The 16,479-nt window shown below is 37.8% G+C and overlaps 2 protein-coding genes across 19 annotated transcripts in view; one reads left to right on the plus strand and one right to left on the minus strand.

Moving 5' to 3' along the window:
* Positions 1–4,826: 4,826 nt before the first annotated feature.
* nyx (nyctalopin) lies at positions 4,827–7,807 on the plus strand. Its single transcript, XM_067444109.1, has one exon. It carries the CDS (start codon positions 5,514–5,516, stop codon positions 6,777–6,779), a length of 1,266 nt encoding a protein of 421 aa, XP_067300210.1. The 5' UTR covers positions 4,827–5,513; the 3' UTR covers positions 6,780–7,807.
* A 2,675-nt stretch (positions 7,808–10,482) lies between these two features.
* caska (calcium/calmodulin-dependent serine protein kinase a) overlaps positions 10,483–16,479 on the minus strand; it is a 180,938-nt gene continuing 174,941 nt past the window's right edge. For all 18 annotated transcript variants that reach the window (XM_067444088.1, XM_067444096.1, XM_067444097.1 and 15 more), the window contains 2 exons: positions 15,692–15,775; positions 10,483–11,779 (listed from right to left, as the gene is read on the minus strand). In XM_067444088.1, the coding sequence (XP_067300189.1) occupies positions 11,603–11,779; positions 15,692–15,775 (261 nt within the window). In that variant the 3' untranslated portion in view covers positions 10,483–11,602. The remainder of the gene's footprint in view (positions 11,780–15,691; positions 15,776–16,479) is intronic.

The following is a 16,479-nucleotide window of genomic DNA, read 5'->3' on the forward strand; positions in this document are numbered from 1 at the left end:
ATGAATTCATCAGATGCACTGACAGTATTGAGAACTTCAAGTTGAATGGTGCTACTTTTAGTTAGGTCTAGGCCCATGTACGTTGTGCCCATCAAGTTTTACAAAGTTCTTTTATTGCACATCTCGATTTTTATATACGTGTCTTGAGTGCATGTCCTCAAGCTTCCAAATATTGTGTCAGGAGACGAGATACGCAGCTTGTTTACAAAAGGGGAAGGGTTCTCACTATTTACCAGGATTTATTTGGGACCAGGGCGATCAGCAGTGGGGAATTTAGCTATTTGCACACAGATTTCTAGATTCTACTTTTGCTGCTAGTTTTGTGTAATTTATTAAGCATTTTTTGAGAAATATTTATTTTTATAAGCCTCAAAGTGATTCTTTGAAAGTTTCAAGTAACTTGACCAAAAGACAATAACTAAACACTGGCACTTGAATGTTGAATGTCACCTGTATGCGTGAAAAATTTCTATATATTTCGGGGTAGTGTGAGCTTTTTAATGTTTCAGACATAATGGACTCGGTCAGTTTCCACAGCTGTTAAAGGCCTAACGGCAACACGTTGCTATGGAATTACCAATTGGCTTTCAAAATTGGAAACAGGGAAATAAAACATGCCAAGGTTTGGAATCAAGTCGGAAAAAAAAAAGTAAAAAAAAAAAAAAAAAAGTATCAGTGCAAAAAGTGTCCAGATTCTCCAAATGTGTGCTTTTTTCTGTCAAACAGATTGCCGTTTGTTTTGTTGAAGTTATGTTTCTGTCAATGTCTGGCACATGGCAACCTTGAACACGTGGTTGATCTCTATTGTATTTACACATATGGAAACTCTGGTATTAGTCCACTCAGGAGAAGCTGCAAGTATCCACGCTAGCAATAAGTCTTAATGTGCATTGGAAACACTGAAATCACACACCCCCCGCCCTTCATTCAGACGGAATTAGGGGAATAGTTCTCCGAGAGGACACCAGAGCTCTTTAGATTTAGTATTTGCTTTGTCGTAGCTTCTAGGCTCTGCACTGCATGAGACGACTCGGCTGTGCATTTATTGTATGATTTTACCAAAATAAACGTTTCTGATGCAAATTCCTTAAATCAAGCATGGTTTCTTAAGTGTTTGAGGTAGCAGAAATTGGGTTGAACACTGTAACGGCTGTTCTTAATTCAAACTCAGTGGAGTTATTTGACATTTAGTTGCTGCCAGTTGTTTACAAATAGAAAATTCCTTCTTTACTTTGTGTCCCTTGTCTTATTTCTACTTCTTTCAATGCCCACTCACTATTGCAATTGTTTTGAAAACATGATCTGTATCAAACCCTAATTTACAGACAAAGCATTATGAAATCATTTCCTTAGTTTTGTTATGCAGCTGCTGTCAGATTCAATATTGTCTGCTTCATCTTTACACAAAGGATGGAGCCTCTGAAGTACGAGTCCTTCGAAGGCTGAGAAGGTAGGACAGAGTTGAGAGGACAGAGGTAGGACCAAGTCCAAGCCTATTCAAGTCCACATTGTAATAACAAATTTAGCATTTGAATCATTCCTACTGTAACTTTTGTCAACTAAACCATTAGTGTATTCACCAGTAATACAATTTAAACCTTAACATAGGACTGCTGAACACTGATGGCTCCGATATTCTACATGCTTTCTGTTTATTGATGGTATCCCGAATTTAAGTGAAAAGTCACCACATTTTCCCCTAATCTGAAATCTGGGTGGTAGAAGTGCCTTTAAAGAAAGGTGTTAATATACAGTACTTGGCAAATGTTTCCTGAAAAGTCTACATTAGTTTGTTACAGTACCTTTCATCCACTGGTTTATATAAGGAGATTGCAGACTGTAATATGCATGTACCATTGAGACCTGGGGTCATTTCTGCTCGCGTTGATTTCAGAGTACTGCTTTAAATAATCCTAGGATTTTTCTGCCATTAAGTGATGGCTTTCTGAAGGGGAGTTCTGGATGTGTGCACTCATAAAACACAAATGCTGAGCGATAGAGCTTTTAATCCATTCATATTTTCACTTGGAGCAAAGCGGTACAGACATATAATGCGGAGCAAACTTGTGGATGCACTTTTATCAGTTGCCAGTGCAGGAAAACCTTAACTGAACATGCTTGGCAGGTAGGTTGTTAGGGGCTAATGTTGACATTTTGTAATCGTTTGGGGATTTTAATATTACTAAGAAAAGATGAATGTATTTGTTTTTTTGATACCAAAATGTTCAACGATTGTTTTTGAAATGTCTTATGAAATATTTAGCAAATTATCTTCAATTTTCCACTGTTATCTTAAAAATCCACAGCTAAGAGAAATCAGTGATGTGTTTCACCGTTATTGCTGGTAAGTCCCTGATTCCTGCTGTTATGTTTCTTGGTGTCATCGATTTGGTGTATTTCTTCCAACATTCAATTCAACTGCTCACGTTTGCTCCGGTTACAATGTGATGCTGAAATACAGTACTTGTGAGAATTTAAGGGAACAAACAAGACCTATAGTAGCCTACTTGTGTAATCTCTAATCTGTCCTTTCTTAATGACCATAATTTTAATGTGCAGAGCAGATGCAGGACAGAGGGAGGCCACACATTAAATTATTCCTCCAGTCTCTGATTGTGTTCTCTGTAATCTTCCCAGAACTGCTGGGAGAACGAGACTCATTTGCAAAGTGATCGCTTATGCTGAATGACTAGCGTTTGTTTCTGTATAATTATCATAATAGAGTATAAGTTCTCTGAAAGTTCATTAAATGCTTTTTTTTTTTGGTCAAGTAAATATCTGCAGTTTAGGTCACGTAGTTCAAGTACAAACCCGTAGTGTGGCATTCTATCAATGTGGCCGTTTATAGTTCAGTGCGACAAATTAAAGGAATATTCTAAAGATATGGAAATTATTTAAAAAGATTTAAAATACTCAAACTCTTTATTCATTTAAAGGCTTCCTTCTGTAACCTAACTGTTTATTCAATAATATGAAATGACTCGACTTTAAAATGCCATTTAGGTAGGGGTGTAACGGTACACAAATCTGACGGTTCGGCACATACATCGGTTTTGTTCACGTTTTGGTACCATTTCGGTACAGCAGTTTTACAAAATTACTTTTTAATTATTTTTATTCTAAATTAATTCAATTATAACTACAAGTTTCTTAAAGATAATGGTGTAAATAGGGAGTCTTGACTCTTTACTTAGGCTACACATTGTAATATTAAAGGTTAACAACAGAGCCCAAATATGGCTCAATTCAGCTATTTTTAGATATAATAATCAACACTCATAAGCTTCACATAAGGCCGTTTTTGCATTAATCTAATTATATTTTTTCGTCTCCAATTCTTTGCTGAAATATAATCATTTATACACGGCTGTCAAATCATGACAGATTTATTTAAACATACATTAAAATAAACAAGACATCACTAACAAGTAGACATTATATTTAATGAATATAGGCTAATATATAGTGCATATATTTAGCAAAAAAGTTTGTTTCTCTAGTGAACTAACACAGATGTGCACACTAAATTACTTGCATGAGGTAAACGCGATGCTACGTGACATTGCAAACGGTTTTGTCTTTCCATGGTTGAAACACCGATTGAGCGATTACACGACATATGACATTTGTTCGTTTACACGACATTTCAATAAGTTGTAATGTATCCTCAACATAGCCTACCTTAAGAGATATTAATTCATGTTTATTCTTTAGGAAGAGATGACCCGCCTGGGCCTACTGATCAGTCACGTCACATTAAAGAGCGTCAAAACGGCATTTATCGTTTGAACTTCATGATAACATGAACTGAATACTTAATATGTTCGTGAAGGATCTCTGATTGAAGTGATCCGCGCTTAAAACAAGCCGACTATTATCGGTTAAAGATTGCACGCGTGTAGCTTTCCGAACGGTATGAATGCACCGAACCGAAAGCCCTGTACCGAAACGGTTTGGTATAAATACGTGTACCGTTACCCAGCAACCCAGCAAACAGACACGTTTACGTTGTGGCAACGTCTGTGGCACGTTGCATTTCTGCTATGGCAACGTCGCATGTCGACGTGCTCGCAACATTGTAACAACATAGAATTGTAAGACGCTACGGGGCTGTAGCAACGTTGTTGTGCAACTTCAAGACGACATTCTGACAACTTATTTTTTTAATGCTATATTCCCCATTCCCCATAGTGGTTCATTTTTAATTTCAGAAATTATACTTTTTATATGCCTATTGTTTATCCTATTATTTATGGGCCTAACAGTAAATTAATTATAATCAACACCTGCAACACACTTTTGAAGAGTAGCCTAAAAATGACATACAAGTTTTTTCAACTAATTCAACTTTATTATAACAGGACAGTGATGACGAAGTACAGGTCGCCCAGTGGTTGTCCAGATACCTTGGCACAACTTTAAGCAATAAGTGAAAATGTTCGTGAAGGATCTCTGATTGAAGTGTAAGGTGTTCCGCGCTTAAAATAAGCCGACTATTATCGGTTAAAGATTGCACACCTGTAGCCTACCGAACGGTACGAATGCACCGAACCGAAAGCCCTGTACCGAAACGGTTTGGTATAAATACGTGTACCGTTACACCCCTACATTTAGGTATTTATATTTTAATATTTATTTTGTTTTTTTAGGGCAAAACCTACAAACTTTTTTTTTTACTCCATTATATATTGTCAGACACTACCATTGTTTTTGATACTTTTCACAAAAATGTCATGGACCCCAGAATATTTTGTTGCATGAATCTCTGAACATACAATATATCAAAACAAACAAAAAAAGTTTTATTGTAGCTTCATGAATGTGGTTAATTTCATAAAAGAGCAACATTTTGAGCAAAAAGTTGAGAGAATCAAGTTTTTGTCAAACACTACATCGAGATCAGATTCAAAACGATAATCAAATAAATTGATGGAATAGATCGAAGACCATCAACGCCCATTGGTTGCACAGTCCTGTAGCTTTTCCTGGGTCAACATTTAATTCAGTAACATGGAGCATTATTTTTCATATGCATATGATATCACTTGTTTCTACGTGTTCTTCACATGGGTTTTGAATTCAGTATTCTATCAGAAGATGTGTAATAGTGAAAACACGGAAAGCTGTAAAATTCTGTCAATGGCGAGTAGGCATTAAGAACAAATGATGGAACTTTTCATCAATGGCGGGGAAAGAGTTAACATTGTTTAATTTTATTTATTTTTATTTTATTTTTAATAACCCGCATATGCAACATTTCAGATATAAATATATATTTCAAATAATTAAAAACATGACCTTCATAAACATACTGAATAGACAGTAATTTGTCTAATTGTATACTGTGGTTAAATGGCACCCTCTAACACATTTCCTTTCCCTTCTCTCCAGTGCACTTCCTCCTCCTCCTCCCCTCTCATACTCTGGCCCTGTGGGCCTGCACTCGCTCCTGCCCTCCCAGTTGCACGTGTACTCAGGAGAAGAGCTGCAGCGTCCTGTGTGACCACGTCAACATGATGGACCTGCCCAAAGAGTTCCCATGCGAGGCGTCCTCCATCAACCTGGACAAGAACAGCCTAAAGTTTCTGTCTGAGCGAGCCTTTGGCACCCTGCCTTCGCTTAAGATTCTCTCTCTCGACCACAACAACATCTCCTTCATCACGCCGGGAGCATTTAAAGGGCTGCCCAACCTAGTGGAGCTCAAGATGGCCCACAACGAGTACATCCGATACCTGCACACTCGCACCTTCACGGCACTCAAACGCTTGGTGCGCTTGGACCTTTCTGACTGTAACCTGTTCAACATGCCAGACCGGATCTTCCTGGAGCAAATCTCCCTGAAGGAACTGCTGTGCTTCCAAAACAACTTTCGACGCATTCCTGGTGCCATACGGGGGATGGAAAACCTCACGCACGTTTACTTGGAGCGCAACAAGATCGAAGCGGTGGCCTACAACTCTTTGTTGGGCCTAACCAACCTCAAGTACCTCAACTTACAGGAGAATCGCATAAACGTGATACATGACGAGTCCTTCAAAGATTTAGTGCGTCTGGAGAACTTCTACCTGAATGATAATCTGTTGGTCGATTTGCCCCAGCAGGCTTTCAAGGGTCTAAGCAACTTGAAAATGTTGAATCTGGGCGGGAACCTGATGACCAACGTCTCCAAAACATGGTTCAGTGACCTGGTGGAGCTGGAGGTGCTGTACCTGGATCGAAACCGCCTGTCCTATATTGAGGAGGGCTCCTTTGAGAACCTGACGAGCCTCATCACGCTCCACCTCAACAGCAACAATCTGACGTCTCTGCCCTTCTCTGTCTTCCAGCCCATCTATTTCATCGGCCGCCTGTATCTCTTTCGAAACCCCTGGGAGTGTACCTGTGACCTGGAGTGGTTGAAGGAGTGGATGGAGAGCTATAAATTAGTGAGGGATATCCCATGCACATCCCCATCCTCAGTAGCTGGCTTGGACCTGAGCGAAGTTGTCTACGCCCACCTGAACGGCACCTGTCTGGATCCTCCAGAGCTCAATCTGACCACATCTCTTCCTGAATACCCTACCATGGAGAACAAGTTCAACAGTCTTATCTCCAGACTTCTACAGCAGGAACTGATGGACGAGATGGTCAACGCCACAGACGGTCTGAGGAACGGCACTCAGCAGGATGCCGCAGAGAGTCAGGTTTCTTCAGGACATGGACTGTTCAGTGCTGCTCAGGCGGTGTTTCTTTTTGTGTTTCTTTTTCAAGCCCAGATTGACTGCATTAATGCCTCGTGAGAGTCTGGTGAATACTAAAATTGGTTGAAGCGCATTCAAGAGTGGAAATAATTTTCCAGTAGTCGGGTGGGAAATGTTTGATCCATCTTGCCATGAGCAGTGTTGGAAATGAAATTCTGGCATATATAAATGGAGTTGGAGATGATCGTCTCTTCAAATGATTGGAAACTGTTCTTGAAGGAAAAGGAGGATGTTTAAGCCAATGAGACTGTAAAAGATGTTTTGTCAATATGAAAGGCTTTATTGAAGTATAACTGAGGGCCGTTTTGCAAGACCTGGGATTTATTTAAATTAAAACGGTTCTTGACAACACATTTATACTATGAATATGTTTATGTTGCGTAACTTTGAAACATTTGTTGTGTGGGAGATTTATCTGATAAAGCTTCTCACTATCATTTCACCAGATGGTATAATACATGGTCCTCTTTTGTTTGGTTCATTGAACTTGGCAAGTTTCCAGTTCTGGAAAATGCATTAGTCTTCCTATTCCATAAAGCTTAAGTGCACTCTGTAACATAAGCTGCTTCATATTGTAACCAAATGAATTGGCTTTATCATGGTGTTTTACTGTTATGACCAAATATTTTCTCTAATAGAGAGCAATGCGCATGAGAGGATGATGTCATACTTTGAGTTATGCATGAGATTTGTGTAAGAACCCTTTTAATTGTTTTAATACTGATTTTTGTTCATTTGTGATTAATACTTTTACTAAACAAATGTCATAATAAAGACACTAAAATGACTCCCATTTGAGTGCAAGAGCTTTGAGTATGTGACGCATGGCCATCGTTCACTCCATATGAAGTGTTGTTCAGTTTGTAAAATATTAGTGCAAGTACGGCAGGATTAGGGCTTTCACACTAAAATTCATATGGCAGGTAGAGTTAGGTCTAAATGTCAGGTAAAACCCATCTTAGAAAATGCACTCATGAAGTGAAAAGTATGCAAAATGATGCGCTCATGGTACTGCTGCACTTAACCCTACTTTCAGCTCTTACAAAACATTAAATAATGGATTCTCTCTCTCTCTCTCTCTCTCTCTCTCTCTCTCTCTCTCTCTCTCTATATATATATATATATATATATATATATACAGTCCTTGACAAAAGTCTTGTCGCTTATCTATTTTCTAGAAATACCTGATATTAACCTGACTTTTAATTAATTCATTGGTGTTAGAAATAGCTCATATGAAAAGCTGAAACCCTCCCAAATGATGTTTAATGCACTGAAATAAATAATGTTCACAGAAAAAATACTTATCATTTAATCAAGACGGAAAGGTCAAATTTTGGCAAGACAAAAGTTTTGTCGCCTATACAGAAATTGAACAAATTTACTGCAAATACAAAAATATGTCAGCAAATTAAGTTGTGGTGCTGTGAGATCCAAATTTAATATCTTGTATGACTTCCATGAGCTTGAAGGACTGCATCCATGCGGTTTGGCAAGGATTCATACAATTTATTGATGAAGTCATCAGGAATAGCTAAGAAAGCAGTCTTGCATGCCTCCCCGAGTTCATCAATATTCTTTGGTTTCGTCTTCCATGCGTCCTCTTTCATCCTACCCCACATATGCTCAATGATGTTCATGTCTGGTGACTGGGCTGGCCAATCCTGGAGCATCTTGATCTTCTTCGCCTTGAGGAACTTTGATGTGGAGATGGAAGTATGCGATGGAGCACCGTCCTGCTGCAGAATTTGGCCTCTTTTATGGTTGGGAATATAAGAGGTAGTTAAAATTTTTGGTATTTTAGACTATTGATGTTGCCTTCCTCCCTGCAGATTTCGCACACCCCCATACTGGATGTAACCCCAGACCATGATTTCTCCGCCACCAAACGTCACTGTTTTCTGGGTGAATCTCGGATCCATTCTGGCTCCAGTAGGTCTCCTGCAATATTTGCGGCGACTGTGGTGTAATTCAACAGAAGACTCATCTGAAAAATCCACCTTCTGACACTTTTCCAGCGTCCATCCTTTTAGCAGGCTGTGGGCCTTGGCAAATGCCACACGGTTTTTCAATTGTCTTTTGTTTAGTGCTGGCTTCTGGGCACTGATTCGACCATGGAGGCCATTTCGAGACAGAATCCGACAAACTGTTCTGGTTGACACAGGGACTTCAGGTGACCAGGTCTCGTGGAGCTCTGCTGCAGTGGAAAATGGGCTGGCCTTGGATTTTCGAGCCAACAAACGGTCCTCTCGAGCCGTTGTCTTGCGGGGGTCTGCCTGACCTGGGCTTGTCAAAAACGTCTCTTCAAATCTTTTTTTTATCCTCTGTACTTGACGCTGAGACACATTGAAGGTGTCTGCCACATCAGCAGTGGATCTGGTCTTCAGCCTCTTGATAATCAAAACTTTAGTCTCAGGGTGAATCTTAGGCATGTTTGCAGAGGTCTAGTTGCAGTTGATGTGAAGGTCTAGCGTACTGGGGTTCTTTTTACACAGACTTGAGACCTAATTGATCCATTATTAGTCACAGGTGAAGCTCATATGACAAGGCGACAACACTTATGTCTTTGCAAAAATTGACTCAATGGGCTTTACCAAGCTGTGAATATTAGAATACTTTTTGAAAGTTTAGTTTTTCACTGAAACATTATCAGAAAAGCTGGTGGGATTAAAATGAGCCATTTCTTGTAAAAAAAATCTTGATTAGAAATATATTTCAGCGGCACTTTAGGTCAATTTGTACACAAGCCACAAGACTTTTGTCAGGGACTGTATATATTTATCAACTACTTTTTATAGCTGTATTTATTTATTAACATTTGTGTAAAGTTTTGCATGACAGCTTAAATGAGACAAGTAGTCATATCCCTCTGTCTATGGTACAAATCAGTGCATCATTCAGGGTTCAGCAGGTGAAAAGTGTGACTCATTCATGTGTGTGTTTCATCTCTAGGGAAGTGTTTCAAACTGTTCCTGATTATGGTAGAAACTGATGTAAAGACACTCTGCTTGAGTTGTGGATCCTGGGATTAGAGTGTACATACATCCTGCTTCTTTATGACAGTTTGTACCCCAAATACACTACCGTTCAAAAGTTTGGAGTAAAAAAAAAAAAAAAAGGAGAAATGATAGCTTTTTTTTTTTTTTAGCAAGAATGCATTCAATTGATCAAAAGTGACAGTTAAACATTTAATGTCACAAACAAAAGTTTCAAACTAATGCTGTTCTTTCAAACTTTCTATTCCTTAAAGAGTTTCCACTCTTTTTGATTACATTGGCAATATGAATGATTTCTGAAGGACTGTGACTCAAGAATAGCGTAATGACTGCAGAACATCCAGATTTGGAATAAATAAAACTGTATTTTTGATCAAATAAACCAGCCTTGGTGAGCATAAAAGGCTTCTTCAATTCTTCAAAAAATCTACATTGGAACGGTAGTGTATATTTAGACTGAATATTCATGCCTAAACTTTACACATGTAGCAAGACACTAGCGCTCAGGTTATATTATACACAAAACTGTGAAGACACAGTCCCACTGGTCAGGCACTGATCCCGACTGCAGTCACACAGAGTCAAGCGGGCAGGGCGTGACCTACCACAGCTGCTGGGAAAAATCCGGAAAAACAGCATGGTAAAAGAGGAACCAAAAGTTTCCATTGGCCCCGTCTCTGCCAACTCACACAGAGAGGCTGAGCAAAAAGCTGGAAAAGACAACAGAGCAGAGGACACAGAGGAGATCTTCACCACATTAAAGGAAATATATTTAAAAAAAAAACACTCATACCGAAGAGCTGCTCCGTCATCGGCAGAGCCATTTACACAGGGCAGTTTGAGTAAACAGTTTGTCATGTACAGAACCATTCAGATGAACAGACGCCGTCGCATTTTCTCTTCCTCAAACAACTGCACAGAATAAAAACGGGATTTCTGAGTCTACATTAACATTCTCAAACCACACATTTCTGAAAATGCCGGAACAGTTTTGTGCACTCATTTTCATCCCGAACCCTTACAACAAATAAAAATGTAGACCATTTACAAACACATTTTACTACATGATTGGTAAAAATAAACTTTACAAAGTTGCCAAAATGCAAGGGATGTGCATAGGTCTTTTTTCCCCCCTCCTCTTTGTCACCGGCTCCACCTGTTTGAATGTGTTCGTCCAGACGAATGGAATGTTTTCTGCTGTGGGTGATGGTCAGGACACAGCTAACACTGACAGCATGGACGCTCGTGATTCTTCACATGCATGAGATCTCATTCAAATCTCTAAAACATTTATGCGTGTCTTTAGAGAGACAGTATCCACGTGTAGAAAAGAAAAAAAAAAGATTTGATTTTAAATGAAAGCTGAATCGTTGGGTTGTGCACTAAAGCAGCTGGGGTCTGCCGCACGGATAATGTGGGGATTATGTATGATGGCCGAGTTAATGGACGGGATGGACAGATGAAAGCCATGAGGATTCTGCTGTAGTAAAGCTGCACTTTTGCTCCGCTACTAACAGAAAAACTACAAAAATATTCCTTTTAGGAAAATGCATCATGTAGGATACTGTCTCTTTAAATCAAACGTCTACAAAATGTTGCCTCCTAGCTATATAGACATGACAATATTTAGTAATTAATTTTATTGATCTTTTTTTTTCATTAATACAACACTACGTCTATGTAGTCTGTGAGGGGCCAAGACTGGGCTCACTGCAGGTACACTGATGGTTTTGAACATCAGAGGTGAGCTTTTGTTTTGCAGTTTGGAAAGTTCTGAAGTTTTTTTTTTTTTTTTTCTTGCAGAGACTCACTGCAAAGTGTGAGGTTATGAAGGGCATAAGGTTACAGGTTGATGGGTTTGCTGATTTAGTAGACCCAAGACACTGGAACCCACTGGGCTGTGGTGCAGACCAGGTCTATGGCTTCCTCCAGGAGCCGAATAGTCTCGTCAATCTCATTATTGATGATGGTTTGGTCAAAATAGTGTGCATACGTCTTCTGGAGGATCTCAGACTCCTTCTGCAGCCTCTGTAACGACTCATCCTGCAACATGAAAGAAAAAGAGTGAGTAAAAGAGCAGGTGAGCAGTAAAAAGGGCCTTTTGAAAGATAAGTGGAGGACAATGGATGCCCGGACCATGTGCCCAATTAGGGAAATTTCATTGATCCCAAAGGAAAGTACAAAACTAAACAGACAATGGGAGAGTTGGGAAGGATGGTACTAGTGTATATACAATACTTTTGAAAAGTTTGGGGTCAGTTAGTAAGATTTATTTGCTCAAGTAACATTTACTATTATTATTATTATTATTATTATTATTATTATTAGGGGCCAAGCACCGAAGGTGCGGAGACAGCTATGGAAATTGTTAGCGTTCCTATTATTATTATTATTCTGCCATTGGAGTCTATGGCAGCCCATAGAACCGCTTGTGGGAAAGTTGTGAAATTATGCACACTCATAGGGGACAGTCTGAGCTGTTACCATAGCAAGTTTGAAGTCTCTAACTCAATCCCTCTAGCGCCACCACCTTTCCAAATTGTCACTCATGTTTATGCTAATAACTTTTGAACCATAAGGGTTAGAGACAAAATTCCCCTCCACCTCTGATTCCACCTCTGATTCAAGTCAATTCAATTACAAGCATGTTGTCATTTTCTGCCATGAAAATTTTCCCGCCATTTTGAATAAATAAAAAAAACTACTTTTTTGAACTCCTTGTAGACCGTTGCTCCAATTTCCACAAAAATTGAACCAGATTATCTTCAGACTAATGTTGACAAAACGACATTAGAATCAGTCAAACTGTTCTTGAATAATGTAAGAATGAATTTGACAAAGTGGCCACAAAAATGAAAGTCAGGCTATATGTCTGCAACGCTTTAGCATATTCTAACCTAACTTGGTGTGTATTATGCCAACCATGACCTGAGGCAACATGCTGTGTTTTGGCGCAGCGCCACCTACTGTTCTGGAGATACAACAAATGGCTATTTTTGCTTATACCTTCTGAACCGGTCAAAAAAAAAAAAAAAGTTCACATCAAGACATCATTTAAGATTCAAGACATCACGCCGAGTCAAATGATATCCAATTTTTACCATATCGGCCATTTTGGCTGTCAGACATTTTGAATTATGTGATAAAATGCTGTATTTTATGAACACATGAACATATTGTTATCAAATTTGGTATGGGTCATCACCAAGATACCCTAAAGGAGCCTGAAAAGTTTCTAAACAGTGCAACCTACTGAAGATTTTTTTTAAATGCTTATGTGGTTGACATTTTCATGGGAGTAACTTTTTTTTGTGTCTCCTGGATCCTTTCCAAGTCCAACGATGCCAGACTTGGCAGGTTTCGGCATATGGTTTGTGCAGTGTTTTAAATAAGCGCTATTAAACTGCTAGTCTGATTAGACGAAACCATTGTCAGAAGTTTGGAAAGATGGGTCGATAAATCAAAATATACAACACCAAATGCCAAAATAGTAAGGGGTAGTTAAATCCAATCAAAGTCAGGTGTCAGTCATATTGTTATTTCATATAAATGTCAATAACTCCAAAATGAAATTAGATCTTTTCACCAAAATTGACACAACTCGAGGACACATAAAAAAAAAAAGGTAGGATTGTGCCTCTTGGTAACGCTATAATAGAACAAAACATGCAATTCCCATAGACTACAATGCATTTTTTTACTCTTTTTGCCTAAAATCATCTTAAAGCTACCTTGTGTTACTTTTTTTGTTTATTCTTAGCTAAAAACACTTAGTTCTTTTAAAAATATGTGCTCATTAGAGTATATTTACTTCTTTCAAGTAATAAAGTATTCTGGTAAGTTTTTAATATGCCATTGAAAATACATACGGGTGAGGGGTTCGAATGCCGGTCGCCATCAGAGGTGGTAAAAGTACTCAAAAGTTATACTCGAGTGAAAGTATATATACCTAAATAAAAAAATACTCCAGTAAAAGTAGAAAGTCCTCCATTCAAACATCACTTGAGTAAAAGTACAAAAGTATCAGATTTAAAACGTACTCAAGTACCGAAAGTAAAAAGTAAATATTCAAATTAACTGTAAATATCAATAAGCAGATAAAATCTTTTGGGACTGATATGCAATGCTTTAATTGAACAAATGATGAGATTAGATACTGCAATTAAGAATTTGTTAGATTTGCAATTAATAGGAGACAATGAAGCACCTTAACGCAGTATAGGGGTTAAACTTAAAATAGACATGTTCCCTAACATTAGCTCCATAAAACAGATGAGGAGCAAGATACTATAAACTAATTCAACATTCATTCAAAAGCCATAATCACAATGACATATTACGTAACAATTAGTTAATAGTCATGTGCCTCAACAAGTAAAGTCATACTATAATTCTGCCAATTGTTATGATTAATGATGAATTAAACAGACAACTGAGAGTCGGAATGCATGGCTTTGAATACATGAATTTACATTATTAGTTAATGTAATATGTTATTAGGGAATTAATGATGTCATATTTAATTAATAGCAATTCATATATTACTTAATCTATTAATCATATATAATGTTCATTAGTTGCTGATGCAGTTATCATTAATAAATGGTTTAGTTCTTCATTAGTAATACATTAACTCATGATTATCTGTGCATTAGTTAGGCATGAATTATAAAAGTGCACCTGTATTGTAAAATGTTACCGATGTTTTCATAGTAAATAGTGTGCTGCAAAATAAAAAAGTTGGGGAAACACTGAGCTAACGTTAGTGTGGCAAACCTGACTTCTCAGCTTTTCCAAGTCTATACCCGACTGGATCATCCATGACCGACCAGACCGGTTTGGAAATCAAGTGTAATAAATACTCAATACTTGGAGCGGGCATGTGGAAATGTATTGGAGTAAAAAGTAAACTTTGCCTTTAATATTGTAGTGGAGTAAGAGTAAAAGTAGATGCAAAAAAAATATACTCAAGTAAAGTACAGATCCCCGAAAAAAATACTTAAGTAAAGTATCAAAGTATTTTTACTTGATTACTTACCACCCCTGGTCGCCATGTTGGCCCTCCATCTTGAAACTACATTAGCCAAAGAGGGACATACCCGTAAATTCAAGCTTCGCCTTTCGTGTTTTAACACTCGATGGCACAGTGTCAAATGTGAAGAGGGGGGTTTCCAAGTTAATCTTGGACTAAATCGGCCACTGTAGGAGTTAAAACGAAATCAGAATTGAGAGGAACAGAAACTATTATTCACTGATGGTCATATACCTTTTCACCGCTAGATGGGGAAAATATCACACAGTGTAGCTTTAAAATGTGTTTAACTGTTCATTGTTGCAGTTGGTCTGACACTTCCAGCCATTTTTGCATGTCTTGTCGTCTTTGTGCTTGGCCCCAGTAATGGCTTCTTGTTATTATCATCATTATTTATTTAACTTTGTGCAGCTTAATATTTTTGTAAAAACATAATAATCATTTAAAAATGATTTAAAAGAAACAAAAACAAAACTTACTGACTCCAAACTTTTGAACAGTAGTGTATAGCTCAAAAGCTTACATATGGATAAGGGTTTTCTTAAAAATAGTCATCTGTCAAATGGACCAGTTATAAAGGTCATGAATAGAATGGAACTTATTTGGCTAGAGCTTATTGGCTTCTAGGATCTAGCTGACTTCCTGTCATACTCACAGGCAGCTTCCTGCACCATCTGGGAAGCTGAGTGTGATGCAAGGAAAGGTAGAAGAAATTAAAAAGCATGCAAAAAAAGCGCATGCAAAACCAACCTACCAACAAACAAACGAACAAACAAACAAACAAATAAACAAAAAACAGACAGGCTAAAAAAAGATTTAGCTGAATGAAAGAAGGAAGATAAGTTAGGTGGAGTTATTCTGACACTGAGGATGACATATGCCAGGGCATATTGAGAACTCCATGTTTTGGATCCTGATCTCACCTCATTCATGCCGGGAGTGATTGTTGGTGCAGCAATGAAAACCACATAGGGAGCAAATTCAGCTGTCCGTAAAACCTTCAGTGCCTGAGAATAAACGAACACATTACAATATGCAGGACATTTTTATGCTCCCATCATAAGTGTCAATGTATTTCAAATAATATATTGAAATCAAAAGAGGTTTTTATTTATTTATCACAATACCACAATATTTACATCATTTCAATACTTTGGTTTGAGCGGATTTTGTTAGTTTTGCCATGCAACTTTTAACTTGGAAAAAATGTATGACCAAATATTGTTTTTTTTCTTCTATTTTTCTTTCTCTGAATTAACAGAAATGTATCAAGCTAAATATTTTAATAAGAAATACTGTTGTAATTAGGAAACAATTCATATGCGTCATAACTAATAACAGGCAGGTCTCAAGGACATCATTTCTGGTATGTAAAGAACAACAAACATGAATTATTTTCAATAATTCGTTTTATGATATTAGTTGGTTTGTCTCACTGTAAAATATTCCACACTGTTTGATAATATTTTGGAAATTACTATTATAATATCAAAATATGGTTTGAAAAACATTAAAATAAATTTCAGGTTGACCCTGTCATGTAAGATAACTCAATTCCTCACCATCCTTAGGTCTTTATTACTTCTCATTCTAATAATTTCATTTGTTTGTGTTATAATAAATAAAGTTTTATTTGTGCCTCTGCTTAACAAGAACATATTCCCGGAAGTCTGCCGTTTCATCTAAAGGTGCTATATCACAGGAATGACGT

Source organism: Pseudorasbora parva, chromosome 5 (genome assembly GCF_024679245.1).
Source record: "Pseudorasbora parva isolate DD20220531a chromosome 5, ASM2467924v1, whole genome shotgun sequence".
NCBI classification, from domain to species: domain Eukaryota; kingdom Metazoa; phylum Chordata; class Actinopteri; order Cypriniformes; family Gobionidae; genus Pseudorasbora; species Pseudorasbora parva.